The 18007-nt window shown below is 40.2% G+C and overlaps 1 protein-coding gene across 1 annotated transcript in view; it reads left to right on the forward strand.

Annotated features, from left to right (window-relative positions):
* The first annotated feature begins 1432 nt into the window (after window positions 1-1432).
* Window positions 1433-18007, forward strand: part of LOC147231145 (tumor necrosis factor receptor superfamily member 10B-like) — a 33247-nt gene continuing 16672 nt past the window's right edge. Inside the window, exons 1-2 of the mRNA XM_086152322.1 lie at window positions 1433-1736; window positions 16155-16320. Coding sequence (XP_086008448.1) covers window positions 1704-1736; window positions 16155-16320 — 199 coding nt within the window. The 5' untranslated portion in view covers window positions 1433-1703. The remainder of the gene's footprint in view (window positions 1737-16154; window positions 16321-18007) is intronic.

Below are 18007 nucleotides of genomic sequence, written 5' to 3' on the forward strand. Positions count from 1 at the left end.
TTAAACTCATGAATGAGAAGCGAGACATGAGTCAGACAATATTTACACTACTCGTGTCTAGAAGTTGCTCAGTCCTTATTGCATCACACCGTTGTCGGACGTAAAGGAAAGCTGTGAGATTTATCTATACCCATTTGGGTCTGTTTGTTTGTTCATTTTGGAAATGACCGAAACGCGGTGGCTCAGAGGAGTCTTGCCCAAATCTGTTTTTCCTCCCCAAACAAACCTGTTTAAACCACAGGCCGCTGTTTGATAAGAAATTGTCATCAAGAACTACATTTCAGAGGATATTTGCTGCTCAAAAACTGTTATGGTACCATTATGCAATTGTTGCATGTCTCTTGTCGTTCGACAAGTACAAAAAAATGACTTAAGTGGTGTCATACACACAATTTTTTTCTTCTTGCAGTTTGTTACAAAAAAATGTGACCACTCACGTCTAATATTCATTGTGATTTAAAAATGCATCTGATGGGAAAGGCATTGTTGTCACAAAGTGTTACTTTCCTCTTACTGTTTGGCCATTGTTTGGCAAACAGTAGAGAGTTGTTTGGTTGTTTCGACTCCAGTCAGTCAAACATAGATAAACAAATTTTGGAAAACAGGAGATTTAGAGTGTTTACCTAACACCTACGTGACCATTGATGAGTGTATGTGGATTTGCCATTTCTGTTTTTTTTTTGGGACAATTATTTTTGTGTCATTGAGGTAGTTGTTCAAATCCTGGATTGTCTTACAATTTTTAATTTTCCCTTTTTTTTTTTTTTTTTTGCTTTCCTTTCATAATTCCACTGACCGCTAGTCTCATGCCTTTTTATATCACATTCTACACTTTAATGTGCCACAGTTCCTCTTGAGATGCATTAGTCTTTCGAGCAGCCACTTGTTTGCTTTCACTTAATTGTTTCTTTTTTCTTTTACTGTTGCTTATTTTTGCTGTCTGTGGGAAGCGCTTTGCATAAACTGGGTAAAGCTCAGAAGTAATCATTCTTTATCTATTTTTTTAATTATCAGTATATATTGAGAGTGGTTGCTTTTTGTTCAGACTAATAAACCAAATGTATGTCTTAATTGCAATTGTTTGTTTGGACCAGAATCCACGTACCCCGATGACCCCACTTGCAGACCTCTGGAGACTGAGTGTGTGCTCATGTCAAAAGTCACCTTTTTAAGCGATTATACATTTACGAGAGCTCCAGCATCACTGAACTAGCAATCCCGAGCGAGTTAGACATTATATAAATCCAGTACATATTAACCAGTACCCCATTACGGTTTAGATAACAGCAATTTACAGCCAATTCGTTGAGTTTTAGCAAAAGTTAAACGTATCCATGTGCAGCAGACATGCGTTTTGTTTAGACGGTCGAATATTCCAACGCCTAGGAAGCGGAGCACATGCGGAGAAAGACTTCCATGATTGGTCCACCCGGCGTGACGTCAGAGTCGGGGAGAAGCAGTGAAAAAAAAATTCTCCGCCGCCGCTCAGACCGTCCGCTCCGCTTGAGTCGACTCGCTGAAAGTCCGAAACTTCTGTCAGCGGACGGAGAAAAGTCCATGAACGAAACCGGATGAAGGATAGACGCGAGGCTCGCCGTCGCCGCTCTCTTTTTTTTGCAACAATTGTGTGTTTTTGAGAGACGTTAAAGCCGGTGGTTTTAAACGTCCCAAAATCCGTGAGACATCATCGCGAAGTTCTCAAGATGAACTTCGATCCGGTGATATGGAAACTCTCTGTAAGTAGACATTTCATCCTTTTCGAATCTCTTCTGGGGTTTGTGAATCTCGCAAACGCACATCTCTGTTCATTTTCCCCTCTAATGAAACTTGTGGAAAATATCACCCCGTTTTTCACGGCTCCTTATCTCGCATGCGCTTGCGGCGATATAGTCCAACATTGGATTGAGTCGGTGATACTGACTAGCTAACATGTTGTCAAATTAGCCTTGAGGTCGACATAGAAGTTGTCAGTGCACAAAATGCAGACTATCACGTTGAACTGGAGCCAATTGCGGACAAATTTGCCCCTTTGCTCTTTTTTTGGAGTCGGTGCTGGGACTGGAGAGCAGAAATCACAGCCAGGGCCTGTCTGTGAACTTGGGCCAGGGGATGAAACAGACGCTTCATTGTCCCGCAGGAGTCCGTTCAAATGAAGCGTCCTTGTATAAGACGTGTATTTAAGTGTCTATATTAGTAGAATCGGTTCGTGTTGTCAGGTTTTGGCACTTAACTGTTTTTTAAAAACTTCTCTCAGCCAACAGTGCAGTCAGTGTTAGGCGTCATGTGGGTCGTATTGTTGGGCATATGACGCTCCTCGTCACAGCGGATGTTATTGCTCCGGTTTCCTGCTGCGAGGTGAACTTCACAAGGTTTTTAGTGAAGAATTGCGTGGAGAAGCACGGGAATTTTTCACGCATGTCTGAAGCCAGTAAAGCACCTCGTTTTTTAAGAGCCGCGAAAGTCTCTCAACATTTTTTACTGTAGTTTTCCAGTCTGGGACCTTCACAGAGACGTCTTTTCATTCCTTTGGCTGTTGATTTTTCCAACCGTGCTGCACCAACGTCTGTCACTATAAACACATTGAAATGTCTGGTGGGTTCATGCAGAATCTTAGGATTGCATCTTCAAATGTGAACAAGTGAACAAGGTCTGCTGTCCACCTGTGAAGGAATGAAATGATGATCGCCAAGAGAGGGTCAAGTGTTTGTCTCCACATTTTAATGTATTAGAATGAGGCAGAGGTCAAGGATAGACTGACATTTGCTTGTATGCCTTATGGAGACAATTGTTAAGGTTTGATTTGTTTCTAAGTCACAACAAGGCATTAAAAGGTCAGTGTCAATTTATACCAGTTATTCTCCAAGTGACATCCAATATAAAATACTGCTGTCAGCATCCAAGAATGATATTCATGCATTTTTGAAGAATAGTACGAATTCACCAAACACATTTTTAAGCCACGGCAATGTCACTTGATTGGTTTTCAGAATCAATGGGAAGTACCAAACGAGTGATTTGTCACTTATTTGCTCTGAAATATTTGCTCAAAAAAAAAAAAACCTAGATTAATAAATGAACAATACCTGGAATTCAGAACGAAATTACCCAAGCATAATAATAATTTATCCTTTATTAATCTCCATGAGGAAATTCATTCTCTGGAATTAACCCATCGTGGATGAACTATGAGCAGAAGGCAACCGTCCACCAGAGCCAGGGGAGCAGTCATTGGTTCAGCAACACATTGACATACAAAGAGGAGCTGGGAATCGAAACGGGAATGTTCGCTTCCAAAGACAATTGCTCTACTTCCTATAACACGCTGCCCTATAAAAAAGGATCCCTCTCTCACAAAATGAGTGAGATATTATTTCAAGGACAATGACCAAGATAGAATAAGAAAAGTAGAAACAGCTTTTGGTTGCGTGTGTGTGTTTAAGTTCAGAGGTGACGCTGAATTACATTTGTAGAATTCTTCTGCCGAAGTAGAATTAAACTGTTATCGTACTAGGAATGTATGCAATTTACTGGTGTGCTATATCTGATGTGACATGTTTCTATTCCTACAGTAATATTGTAAAATAAATCCAACTTCTTGGATTAAGTTGTATTGTTTGAGACAGGTAAAAGAAGTTAAACTGAATCTCCTGAGTGCAATACAACTTCATTTTTTGGCTTGTGTGTTTGTATTCACCTTACCTATGTTTAAGCATGTTAGCATGCTGGACTTAAAGGTGACTATTTCAGTAAAAACTGCTCAGACCTTTAGTGTTTGTTTTCTGTGTTGTCAGATCTGTGTTTGAAGTCATGCAGTGTCCCATTACTGAAATCAGATTTACTTCTTCTGGTGGCAAAGTCAATGTTTATCTCTTCTGTAAACCACAGAACATTCTGGAGGAGGCCTCGCCAACTGGCCTTGTTGCTTAGGGACTCAGAGGAAATTTCACCCCCCACCCCACCCGCTCTAATCCCCCCCCCCCCCCCCCAACACACACACACACCCCTTGAAATTGCCTGAGTGTACGTGCTTGGCTGTCCAGTAAACTTCCTGTCTAGTATACACTGATATGCTGATATTAGTGGCATCAATTTACTTCTGAGAATTGTCATGCCCATGCAAATGTACACTAGATTGTTATCCGTTATTGCTTACTGAAAGTCTGGGTGTTGGTTCACACAGGAAATATCCCCTCTCGTTCTCAGTCTCTGTGGACAACACAGAAAAGGGCAGGACATACAACTGGGACGAGAGAAGGCCACATTGTCACTGGGGACTGAGCAGTGGTCAGCAAATTGGCCACTCTAATATCATAAATGCTGCTTATTGCTGATCTGCATGGTGACCATGTGAACAGTTATACCCAGGCTTGTGGCCTAGAAAAGCTTCATGGACTGTAAATGATGCAATGTGGTGTAATGAAGATAACAGGTGCTTGTTTCAGCTCCCAAAGCTGAGTATTTCACATGCTTTATTCATGTTTTCTTTTAAGTCTATGATCCATCTTTAGAGTTGTTTTCTGAATCACCAATACATTATTGATCCTGGGGGATATTTTTTTGTAGTCGTAGGTGGGTGATTTCATTTGTTATGGAACAACATTTTGTCGCTAAGATGAGTCACTCCTGAATTATCAAAGACCTGCTGACTCACACAGGAGTGCACCTGTTAGTGCGTTGCCCCGTGCCATATTGCATACCAGCAGAGGCAAGTCACGGCTCACACCTGAATAGTCCAGCATGTTGTTAAAAAGTCCGATAAGCTTTATGTGTTAGACATCCCTAGGTCTATTAGTCAGATTCCAGCCAAGCATTGATCTGATGATTATGTGACATGGAACAGAATTGAACATCATGTGCCTTTCCAAGAATTTTGAAGAAACTCCTATACAACAGCACTAAACCTGCTGGAGTGATTCTGCTATCTGTCGCTCTTGTTGTGAATAACGACTAGATAATACATAATTGTATTTGTTTGAGAAAGCAGTAGAGTTGTTTTTTTTTTTAAGTTGGTGAACTGTTTTGACAATCTGCCATGGCTCTTATTTTGATTCAGAACTACAACAATAGGAATCCTGATGCCTAAAAATGTTTTTTAGGTCAATCAAATTGTTACCTTAGAAGGCACTAGAGTGCGCATGGTTCCTCATTTTTATTTGAGTGACTTGTTGCCTGCAAATTTGATAAGAAAAATTACTTGAAAATGAATTGGATCATAGTACCATAAATGTTGTCACATTGCCTGAAAAATCACCTAATGTACAAACTCAAAACCATAACTGCAGAGATGTTTTCTGAAAATGAGCAAATGAGTCTATTTTTTTATAAAACTTTCACTACTTTGCAGCTAAAACATTGTGTTCTTGTAGTTGTTTCTAAACTATTTTGTGTGAAAGCGCAAATGATTTGTTTTGATTTGTTCTAGGTTTAATATATCCTGAGTATGTTGGAAAGTGAGCTTTTTAACATTTCTTGGACACAATCATAATGTAACCTGATTGTTCCCCCTATTGTCAGTTATTCTTGTATTTTGTCACAGCTACTTAATGTATATGGACAAAATATCAGGAGCCCACTAGAGAGTTAATCCACTCTCACGCAGGATGTCTGATCATTATGGCCTACATGAATTGAGCAAAGTTTGCAGGGCTCTTCTACAATATTATACAGCATTCGTTTTATTTGAAGTGTTATTCGTAAAGAGATTCAGCAGTACTGTTGTCAAAATAGCATTGCAGTTATTATGCTTATACATATAGAACCAGACAAAGCCACTGCAATTTTAGACACCATCCTTCTTGTTGCAGAATTCAACAAGAGGCGTGACATGTAAGACCGCATACTATATTTTTATGATTTGACACAAAGAACATAGTTCAAACAGTATAGTGACACTGTATCACCAGGCACGATGTCAGGATACCCATTTAATTTCAAAAGGATTCCTAGTGCAAAAACAATCATGAGTAAAAGAGCTTAGGTGTACCAAATGAATTGGCAAGTGAATGCATGCTTGTGTTTGCTACTTATGAGAGGAGGAAAACTTGAACTATATTTGTTTTCTGACATCAACCTTCCTTCAGTTTACCTACCTAAAACTGCCTGTGGTAGTTTTTTTTTTGTGTGTGTTTTGTTCCGTCTGTTTTTTAAGTGTACAGTACTGTTTATAACCAATGTGGCGAGTCTTAGTACATTTTCTGTACGGGGCCCTTTTTTCAGCCTGAAATATGGTATTGTAATCATACTTATTGCCATCTCAATTATTGTCAGAAACCATAAATTGCAATTTGGGAAAACACAGCCAAAAAATCTGCATGGTAAAGTCATCTGATGGGTCAAATCACATGAGCAGATTTACTGTCCTCTCTTAGGATATTGTATTAAGAGTCATCGCTGTTTGTCCCAAAGTGCAAGGGTATAAATAACTGAAATGCATATCGGCGAACACCCATGAACAAACAACTTAATGGATTAATTGCCCGTATGAATTGTAATCTTAAATTGTGGAAAATCTTGTTACTTTCAGTCCCGCACTTTAAAGGCTAGAAAAGGGGCAATAGAGACATAATGGCATCGGTGGCATACTAAAGATGGTTGAACCAGCATGGCATAAGGTTTCCATCAGTGTTATATCTTCTGACATGCTGCCATTCGAGATGAATGACAAGATTATAATAAAAGTGTTGAGGTTCAGAACAAATTCATCTTTTCTGTAGAGAATGGACTTGTGTTTACAAAGACATAAACCCTACATAAATTACAGCTGTTGATGGTCACTTAAGTCTTTGTTGACCTGCACCAGCCACATATTCTAAATTTTTGCTGTGATGTGTTTATAGAGAAGACTATAAACCACCCACACTTCATGGAGTTTTTTTCTCCCTTTACACAAAGACAAGCTTTAGTGAGGCTAATGTGATTGTCTGTAAAGCAAGTTGATGGATTCTTACACATTCTTTAATCTATTAGTCATACTGTCTTACCTTTCTCCTTCCCGGAGTTGCCTTGTGAGTCGCCACTCGGCGCTTTTCTGAAAGCCCTAATCTGAATTTGAAAAGGCAAAGTAAAAAGCCCTCCAGCACACAAATCTTTAAATTCAATTTGTGTATTGACGGTCAAATCCATCGTCCCTGATTATTCTTTAATAGTATGCTGCATGACTAAGTGGTGTGCGTTGCTCATGTGTGAGCAGCCAACCCTTAACCACTGTGACCACCTCAACCTCCCAAAACAAACAAACTTCCAGCAGCTCTCACTTCTTTTTGCCACTGAGACAATATGGCCATTTTATGTGGTCGACATCACGCCATTTGCCAGCTTGCAGTTGGCTGCCAGGAAATTCATTAAAATCGCCGTCACAGAATGTTTTTTGCCCCGACCTCCTCATTCCACCCGCCAGTGCAAAGGTGAATGTGGCCTAACCTGCTTGTGACACTGTGTCACACTCATCTAATCAGTTAAACGTACCTCCTGAGGAAAGTAAAGAATTTGTGTCACGGAGCTGCAGCTTTCCTGAGTTATAAATATCCAGCCTAGCGGATATGTTGTGAGTCTAATCGGTTGCTGCGCCTGCTCTGAGGCAGTCTGCTGTGAGGGTAACAGTTTGGAGCTGAACCCTGTATGAAGCCTCTGTATTGTCTCGAGCTTCCTGTGCTCCCTGAGAGGAGGGGGCAGACGCTTTTCACACGCTCCCACTCATACACTCAAAGTGTACTTGTACACTCCATTGTATATTCAAACGTGCTTGCAGTTTTCAACAAGTGTGCCGCATTTGTGGGTTTCACACTGTGTTGTCTGTTGTAACTCAAAGCGGGAGTCATCCTTTTCATTTTCCGTCATTCAGCCTTATAATGATGAATGTATGTGTGCTTGGTTGAACACTGATTTATTTGCTCTGCTGTAGCAAGTGTCGGGCTCTTTTCCCTTGACATGAGCTGGATTGCACTTCCTTGTATTGCCTAACACAGAATGTCAGTGTAATTCATCATTCAAGAAAAGCCATGCATGGTAAGCCACGGTCTCCAGGGAGCGCAAGGAACTTGTATGTGAAGCAGCACTTAGAAAGCATTCACTGTCCTGTCAAGGTCAAATTCAAGGAATTTGATGTGTAAAAGTAGTTTCTATATGAAAAAACAGTTATTGGGACAGCTGTTCTTCAAATGGATGGAGTACAAGCTTGGAATTTAATTTATCCATCTTCTTCTAACTACCACCCTGAACTCTTAATGATGACTGTGGCGGCCTCCTTTGTCAAGCAATGATAGTGTCTATTAGAACCTGCATTGTGTAATCCAATTAATCTTGTTTGGTTGCAATAATATCATAATCCCGAATCTAAATTACATTTCATGCACGTACTTACACGGTGGCAATTGGCTTCACTATTGTAAACACATATGAGCTTTTAACAGTGTGGAATTTAGAGGATCATATCTTTTTTTTTTTTAAGGAAATGAAATAGTATCCGTATACTATTAGTTGTTGGTACATATTTTTACACTGTGCTTGATTTAACATCAGCAGACTGCTGTAATGTATCTTATTTGTGAATACCTAAGATCTCTGTATGAAAATGGTTTTTACTATTGGAAATTGAAGTAGCAGTGTTTGTGTATGAGGATGTTCATTTCATTTTAATCAAATACAAACCAAAAGTGTTGAACGTAGGAAGGTTCAAGGAAAACTCCACAAGACACGAGGACATCCATTGTAGGTTCTTTTTTTCTATCCTCGATGTTTTCTTTTAGAGTTCATTTACTTCAAAGAAGCGTTTTCAACACTACATAGCATGATAAATTAGGAATTATTTTATCAGTCGTACAAGACAGTTGAATGTGTAATGGTTTAGTGCACTAGCTTTGAAGAGTGGAAACAGAAAACAGATGAAAAGTGGAAAAGTATGCAAACATTGCAAAAAGAGAAAGTAACAGAGTGATTATTTGGGGTTTGATTTGTGCAGTCCTCAGATTAACTCTGACATCATTTGAGCTACTTAACAGTGGCAGCTGCAGTGCAGATACCATTGACTCCTCTGTTATGAGATGTTTATTGTTGTAGTCGTTGGGGGCAACACTTACAAAGACAGAACGGTTGCAAAGTAAAAAGATCTGGCTCATTATGTGAATTCAAGTATATATTTCTTTTTTCAAGTTATTTCTGGCATGCTTCAACTTCAACCTAGTCCATCATTAAATATCTATCAATCCATCCATCCATCTTCTGATGCTTATCCTGCACTCAGGGTCGTGGGGGATGCTGAAGCCTATCCGTGCTGTCATCGGGCGAGAGGCAGGGTACTCCCCTGGACTGGTCGCAAGGCCACATATACAGACAAGACAACCATTCATTCACTCACTCATTCGGATTAATTTTCCAAATTTTTTTCCAATTAACCTGCTGCATGTTTTTGGACTGTGGAAGGAAACCGGAGAACCTGGAGGAAACTCACGCAGACCCACGGGGGGGGGAACATGCAAACTCCACACACAAAGGTCCCCTGGTCAGAATCGAACCAGGGGACCCTGCTTGCTGTGAGGTTGAAGTGCTAACCACCGCCACCGCTCATTAAATATCATCAATGTTAATATCTTGAATGTGAAACAGAAATAAAGTTTCACATTTTAAAATGTTCAATGATTATTGGTGATTAGTAGATTTGTTGGTTTGAAGCTCTCGGAAACTGGAACTTTTTGATACTTAACTAATTCATCTGATCAACACTCACTGGAATCCTGGATATGCAATGATGGTATACAAGTGACATTGCTCCAACAATTGTCTTTAAAATCACATGACTTTCTCCAGATAAAACGAGACCAACAAAAGTTGAATTTATTTCAATTTAGTGTGTAAATAGAAATATTTTTATTCAAAGTACTTCAGCTCTGCTTCTCCCTCTGTCATGTGGCCAGAGCTTAAGGGTATACCATTATTATATCCCACAATTTATTTATTGGTTAATAAGAAAAGCATGATGTGTGTCAGGTTGGGTATAATAAGGTGCATCATGTGTTTCCTTATCAGTCGGCTGTGATTGAAATCATCTGTCCAATATGAAATAAAGACTAGCTCTTGGTTTATGTTGTGTGTGTAACTGTTGTGTTCAAGAGTTCACCACATTTTCTGTTTTTCCTCTTTTTTTCCATAATGGAGCACACTGTAGTTCCCTGAGGGATACAGAGTGATCACTGCTCTCTAAATGGCTCATTGATAACCTAGGTTAACTGAAAGGATGTCCTGTCATTCAGTCACAAATGTATTCTCAGTGTACATGGCATGTGTAGAGTTATTGCCAAGGCAATTTGGAAGAACCCCAGGCCTTTGGAGGAAGTGGAGGCAAGCTACTGTTGTCAGATAAACACAGGGTCCTTCATTATTTTATTGTATCTTTTATTAGTTTAACTTGCATCCACACAAGTAAACCACTAACCTATCATACACAGACAAAAAGCATCACAATAGCACACTGTTTAGCCAAATAATATGCTGTCGAGCCCAGGCATTGTACAGAGGATAGTAAAGAGTGCAAAGTGGACTGAACCACTTCAGCAAGGACTTGGAAAGTTTCCAGGGATTGTGGGTTTGGAGGGAGTTCTACACTGAGGTTATGGTCACTCCAATCTTCCTCCTCCCTTGGTTGTAGAGGTAAAACTAAGCCACATTGTGGTCACCCTTGGTGTTTATGTGTTTATGTGTATAATATGTCTATATAGTTACGCCGTTTTAGAATATTAGTTTGGACATCTGCTGATAGCTGTGTTGATTTTCTTGTGTGCAAGCAAACTGCACTTCAGAAATACCACAAAGTGGGATTCCCTCAGTGACAGCACTGTATAAAAAAAAATCAAAGCTTGACTGGCATTGTTTTTGTTTCTCACATGACCACATGGAGAAATTATTAAGAGTTAGATTTTTTAAACCATCCCTGAAGTTAACAAAAATCCACGCAACCCTCCCCATACAATGCCACAATCTCTCATTTGCCAAAACTTGGTAAAGACCCCAACTACACAACTCTATTTCTTCTATCTCAAATCATTAGCAAAGACCTACAGATTGAAAAATTCCCCCATCAATATCTCACTCATGCAAAAACTTATTTGGCCAAAGACATCCATCCAAAAACCACACACAGATATTTCACTGTAATCCAGTTAACCTTTAGGAATGGTATGATTGAACACAGAGAAAGCCATCCATCCATTATCTACCACTTTTCCAGCCCTAGGGTCACTGGGATGCTGGAACCTATCCCGACTGTCATCGAGCAAGAGGGCAGGATACCCTGGACCGCTCCCCCGTCCATTGCACGGTCACAAATAAAGAGAACCATTCACTGTGTTTCACACTTTGGGGCAATTTTTCACAGAAAAAGCATTTGATTAAAAAAAGGGGGGGGGCAATAGCTTTTACACTAAAAATTTTTCATAATGAATCATCGATCCTCTGGGTGAGGCGAGGCTCTCTTGCATCACCAATGCCCAGATTCCCCACCATTTAATATACTGAACAACAGTTCCTTTCATTTAGGGACAACAGGCAAAAGTCAAGATCACAATTCACTATCTCTCATTTACCACATGGAGTTGTTCTTTCAAAAAAACAAATACCCCAGGATTCGGCACGAAAGATAATTTGGCATATGATTAGCTTTTGCATGTACAGTCTAATTAATCTACCATATCCGCTAGTTGTTATCCAAAAAAAGTTTTAATGCTAAAACTTCAGTCGAATTTCTCATTGCCCCATTCAGCCCCAAAGCCCAAACTTCAGTCTTCTCTTGTTTCACCTTTTAATGATAGATATTTTTGTAGTAAAATTATTTGGGTTATGAGAGTTGGTCAATTTTGACTTTAACCCTTTCTTTGTCTCGGATGAATCTGCTAATATCTCTCATGACAGGTAAGACGATCATTACCCTTGTTACTCCTGACACAAATGAAGCCCCTGCCCCCTTCTTTCAAATTCTTTAAAAACTGCAAATAAAAATCTTCAAGCTAATTCCCAGATTTGACAACAAATATTCTCGCCCTCAACGAAAAGGGAAGTAGACCACTTCATTTTGGTTGCCAACGTCTGGACTGAATTATGCTAAAAGTCTTCTGTACATCAACCAATACAAACATCAACTCTTATTACAGGATTATCCACATAGTTGGCTTTCATTGAGCAATTGTGTTTACAATGGGTTTCATAGGTTTGGAAATATGTCTGCATAGAACACAAAATACCACCAGCAGCTTTTTTGCATGCCACCTGTGACTGCACACCAGCTAAACTGCACTGGCAGGTCATCACTGAGAACATCAATCTAAACAACACATCCAGGGGAAAACTTTCCATCGCCCGCAACAGTGCCAAGAAAACTACCCTTTGGTTTCACTGGCAATTGCGGCAAAAAACCTCATTGTGGAAAAACCTGATAATTAAATACATATCTGTGAAAAGAAACTATCTGCCTCCATTGAAAGAACTAACCACTGATTTTGACATAACTTGGAATCGTTCATTTCTTGACTAAACCTTTGAAGCCCATACCAGTCAAATGATCTTGGAGGCAATTGCTAATACTTTTTGCGTTGTGCTTTCCCTCTCCCACACATCCCCATCATCTCTACTTTTTATTCGCAATCAATTATCTATTTTCTTGTCATTTTAACTTCCATTTCAACTGTTTTTATAACCGGGGCAAACAATGTAGGAATAAAACAATTATGGACACTACAATTTCTGTTGTTTGTCATTGCCTGGTCATTTTACATTGCTCCTCTGTTGATTACTATTTTTATTGGTGTTGTTGTTGCTATTAAATGGCTTTTAGTTGGTTTGTTGGCATGGTGGTGCAGTGGTTCGCACTTTGCTAAATGTTAAGAAATGCCCTGGTACGATTCCAACAGGGGGGGCTTTTTGTGTGGAGTTTGCATATTCTCCCAGTGTCTATGTGGGTGTCCGATGGGTTCTCCAGTTTCTTCCCACAATCCAAAAACATGCAAAAGGTTCTGTTTGTATGTCTCCATATGAGGATTTGCGATTGCCTGGCGACTCCAGGGTGTATCCCGCCCCTCGCCTGATAACAGCTGGGATGGGCTCCAGCACCCCTGCAACCCTGAGATCATGATAAGCGGTCTATATGACGAGTGAATAGCTAATGAGAATTATTTTTACTTGGTAGCACACGCAGTACAACACCACACACTCCCAGATCGAAACACAAATCTTTCTGCCTAAATAACTTACTTTGTTGTCTTTGTTTTCCCTTTACGATATTCCTTTCTTGTTTCCTTCTTATCTTCTTCCTGGTACATTTTCATGACTTTAACATTTAATTTTTTTTTTTTTTTTTTTTTGCTGTTTGATAGAGAAGTAGACACTGACTGAATGACCATACCGCACTTTTATCTGTGGGTCTTTGATCCCCTGGAAACAATGCTCCTTGAAACCCAAAGAACAGACCCTTCTTTTGTCGGGGGTCTAAGGGTTGGCCAAACAGGTGAGCGACCCTAAGGCAGAAGAGAGAGAAAGGAGAGAAAGATAAAGGAGAAAGGTAAAATGATAAAACGTACTGCTGTTTATAAAGGAATTAGATATAAATGATGCAAATTAAGACTAAAGAATATTTTTCCTGTCATCCCCACCTGCTGTTAGATTTCCCATTCCACTACTGATTTTGTAGAATTTCTTCACATATTTTATGCCCCTGGAGCTTATTTACCTTTCCAGAGAGACCCATTCAAAAATTGTTTATGGTAGCCTGTTAGCACATGTAGCATAAAAGAGATTTTCTTTGACATTTTCACTCATCTTGTACATTTTGGCTTCTCTGAAAATCTGTCACAGATGTAGTTTATAAAACCGCTGCATAGGTTGTGGAGGCTTGTTCATTCCAGTGAAAGCTGCCCAGTGGCACGAGTCAAAAAAGGTCCGGTTTACAACTATATATGTTCAACTAACTTCTGCCTGGCTTCTTAACTGTGCAGCCTCTAGACCAAGTGCATTAAAGAATTTCACTGACCAAGCCTACTTACTTCTGGTTTAGCCCCTGGCTAACTTAAATGGGTATTATATGATTCAATCTTGTGGCTCCTCTCGACAGTGCAAAATTGATCAGACCAAAGGATCAGATTAGGATTAAGTGAATCATTTCATGGGGTTTGTGATGTTCCAAAAAATGTATTCACCAATTTACAGCCAATTCTTTCTCAATGTTTGGCTACTATGTCAAATTGGCTTCAAAGCGCAGCAGTTTTCCTGGGGGCTTGGCTTGGATGGAACTTGCAGGAGCCAGAGTATGATGCAAAAAGGATGCTGTGGTCCCATAGCCAGTTTGTAATTTTGGTCATAAGCAAGTGTCTTTTGTAATTCCTTGAATTTGGTTAACAATTGTTGACACTCACCGACACAGGTTCCTGAATCTCGTAGTCTCTGTTTTAATATTTGCATTTTAGGCCCCCATTTTTTTTTTTTTTTTTCCCCTGATATGTTTTCATTCTTCCGGTTTTCCTCCAGTGGCATGTTAAACATGTAAAACGTTAACAACAGGCTCACTCTCTTGGTGAACACCCCGGACAGTGACCTGTTTTATTTACACATGAAATCATCGTGACATTACACAGACTTTCTTTTGGTAGTTGGCAGGGTATCTGTTTCGTATCTTGTTCAAATGATTTTGACATTTGTATTTTCACCTTTAGCAGCACTGTTTAATGTGTAGACTCATTCATGTTTATTGTATGTATTTAAAAGGGGCGTTTGATTGTTTCATTTTAATTAATCTCTTTTTTTTCTGCTATGCACCACAGGTATGCTTCGATGCAAATTAATTGCTCTTTCATACAGGCCTACACTCAGACTTTTGCCAATTCTATCGTTCTACATCCCCCTCCCCATATTCACAAATACACACAGCGTATTCAAGACTTAGACTCACCCTGTCATACAAGCTGTTAGTCCCCCCTCTCATTTTATCTCCCTCCCCTTTCCGTCTCTCTTCTGCCTCCCCAGAATGTTTGGATAGATCTAAATGGTGTGATTGTGACTGCTCTGCCGGCTGTCTGCCCCTCCACGTCTGCCTCTCAGCGTCTTTGGAAAGTCTGACGCTAGCAGGGGGAGTGTGAAGGGAAAAGGCAGCAAGAGAAGGGAAAGTTCTTATGAACAACAAGGCATGGCTGCCCTCCAGAGAGCCAAGTCAGGAGTCAAGCATCAAAAGTCAACTCTCAGCGTGTCCCGCTTTCTTACTGAGCAGCAATTCTTCCTCTAAAACACTCCCCACTCTGTCTTCATAGACTACCTATTCCCCATAGATCATCCCAACTTTATCTTGTTGTCTATGATTTCTCACTTTGGCGTCCCTTCTCCTCTTTCTACCTTTCCTCTCGAGCCGGTTCCTTTCTCTCCCTGTCTAGTAAAGGGGTGGGGACACAGAAGAGACAAAACCTTTAAATCTAGGCCTCTCATTTACCCAGAAGGTGTCCCATTGCATTTGAGGCGCTTCGTCGCGGTGTCGCATGTCATGGCATTCAAAGAGCTGGGGTTTAAGAATGTGGGTCATTTGAAGTAGAAGCACTAAAGTGTGTTGTTTGCCAATGAATGGGGCCTTCTCACATTGACATGGTGAAAAGCGTGTGAATAAACACCAGTGCCTGGGGGCAACACTAAAGTGTTCAGCCATATTCTTCTCAGTGCCCCACCTATACAAGTCTGGTATTATCCAGCACATGAATGGTCTCCTAAAATCTCATTTGATATGGGTAAAGTGCTGGCGTTAGCAAGAATACACTTTCTGTTGTTCTTACTGGAGGGGTAAATCATTCTCTGCATTTTAGACCTTTCCTATTGGAAAACTAGATCATTGAGTAATTAAGTTTGGTTGCTTATTGCGCTTCACGTAGTCAGTGTACAGATCTGCATCCTGCACACGCAGAGTTGTTTTCGTCTAGTTCTGACCGGCTGGATAGCTGCCTTAATTGCTTTCCCACGGCAGATGTTCAGGTCAGATGGTTCAAATTAACTCATAGATTGCTCACACAAGGCTTCCTATGAAGATGGACTCGCCTCTTTACTGTCTTTCATCTCATGAGTTTGAATGGACAAGTTTGTGATGCTCAAAAATGTTGCAAAGCTTTTGTCTTTATACCTTATTGCTTTCTGCTCTGCTGTAGGTGTTGGTGGGATTGTGTCTGACAAGAATCCTTTGTCAAGCGGCTGAACCTCCTGCTTCCCAGTGGTCCAGTGACACCTTGAGGAACATCACCCTTCAGCATAGAACCTGTGTCGAGAATAAACAGTACCCCAACCAGAGACTCTGTTGTCTCAACTGTGAGGCTGGTGAGTAGAACCATTAAAAGTATACATAAGCCCAGAAGTCCTTTCAATAGGTACATCATAGATGTGCTAGTGTTACAACTTGGCCAAATGCCTTTATCAGAAGATTATAGTTACTTAGGGGTTGATCTGTTGGGACAAGAGTCAATTTTCTCTCAATGCTGTAAAAAAAAGTCAGCCATGTTGTTTCAAGGGAGGTGTGTTTCAAGCCAGAATACCAGCCAATGGTCACTGGTAACTCTTCCAAAGTTTGATTGCTTAAAGACTGATCGTACTGGTCACTGAAATGGACAGTAGCACCGTATTTGATTGGTTTATAATGATTAGTAGTTCTTGCCCTTGCTGTTTCATGGTGGTTATTAAACGGCTTTTAGGCGCATTATCACCACCTTCTGGTGGGAGTAGCCCCTCACTGCGTGTTATAAAACAAGGGTAGATTATACCTCCAATGGCAGATTGTCAAATAAAACTGGTAGCACAGAGCCCCCCCCCCACCAGGATTCCCCGCAGGACACATTCCCCGCCTCATTGAAAAAAAAAATCATCACGTAATGAATATTACATTTGTCGAAAGTCATGACCTATTAATAACTGTTTGCTATGAATTTTTAAATGGGGGCATTTTGATTTGTGGCAGTTTACTGTTCAAATTTGTCTATTGGTTGGTAACTTATGGTGGTGTAGCCGTCGAAACCAAAAGTTACACTGCTTCAAGGCATGCTCAACTCAGAATCAAATCACTTTATCCCCTTGTCCATGTGACAGGATGTTCTTTTTTTGGGGGGGGCAACTAAAACTTAGAATGCAGTTAATCTAAAGTTTTATTCCAAAACAGGATAATTGGTTGCAGGATGTCTTGACAAGAATTCCCTTAACTGTATTTGGTGAGGTTAGACTGGTCTCTGATCCCGCAGGCAGAATGAGGCATGGCTGAGTAGCCAGACCACTGGAAAGGGACCACCTGGTGGTGATAGGGCAGACTAACAGGTGTCAAAATCATCATACATAGAGTAGCAGGGAGGAGAGAAAAGTAAAGTCAGTATAGAGACACTGTCTTCTCCTAGAGAGTGGAAAGGCAAGAGGTTGACATGGCTTCACAGCTGGTGAGAGAGTACACAACTGTCATTCATCAATGATGATGGAGTTTGTGCTTAACAGCTCTGTGTTTATTTATAAATACAGGGTTGCTATTACACATAAGGTACAATCATTTTCCAAGAAATCTACTGGCTAAATCCATAGGCTTTACTGGTTTTTGTTTGTTTGAATTTCCCACCACTTGTATTGAAGTTTTTTGTTGTTGTCGTCGTTTTGGACAGACATTGAAAATGTGCATAGACACCTGTAAATGATATTCTATTGCTCTTGTAAAAATACTGATTGAACTACATGATGGTATTATGATGTTACTGAGTGGCTGGTTCACACTGTGGTCACAAAATTGAAAAGGTGTTTCAAATTTACATGCATGAGAGAGGCAGACGGCGTCAAGAGACACAGAAAAGCAGACTGCAACCAAATTTGCAAACTATAGTCTCAACCACAGTTTTTCAGTTCATAGATACTTAAAACTCTCTATTTTTAATCAAAAATTGGGTGGCACAGAGATTAGATATCAAGCAAAAATGCATCGGTCAAGGCAAGTCAAATTCCGAGAAAAGTTCAACAGGGTAATTCTGTGTTTTTCTTC

Source organism: Fistularia commersonii, chromosome 9 (assembly GCF_037954325.1).
Source record: "Fistularia commersonii isolate RoL2024-O1a breed Wild chromosome 9, RoL_Fcom_v1.0, whole genome shotgun sequence".
Lineage (NCBI taxonomy): Eukaryota > Metazoa > Chordata > Actinopteri > Syngnathiformes > Fistulariidae > Fistularia > Fistularia commersonii.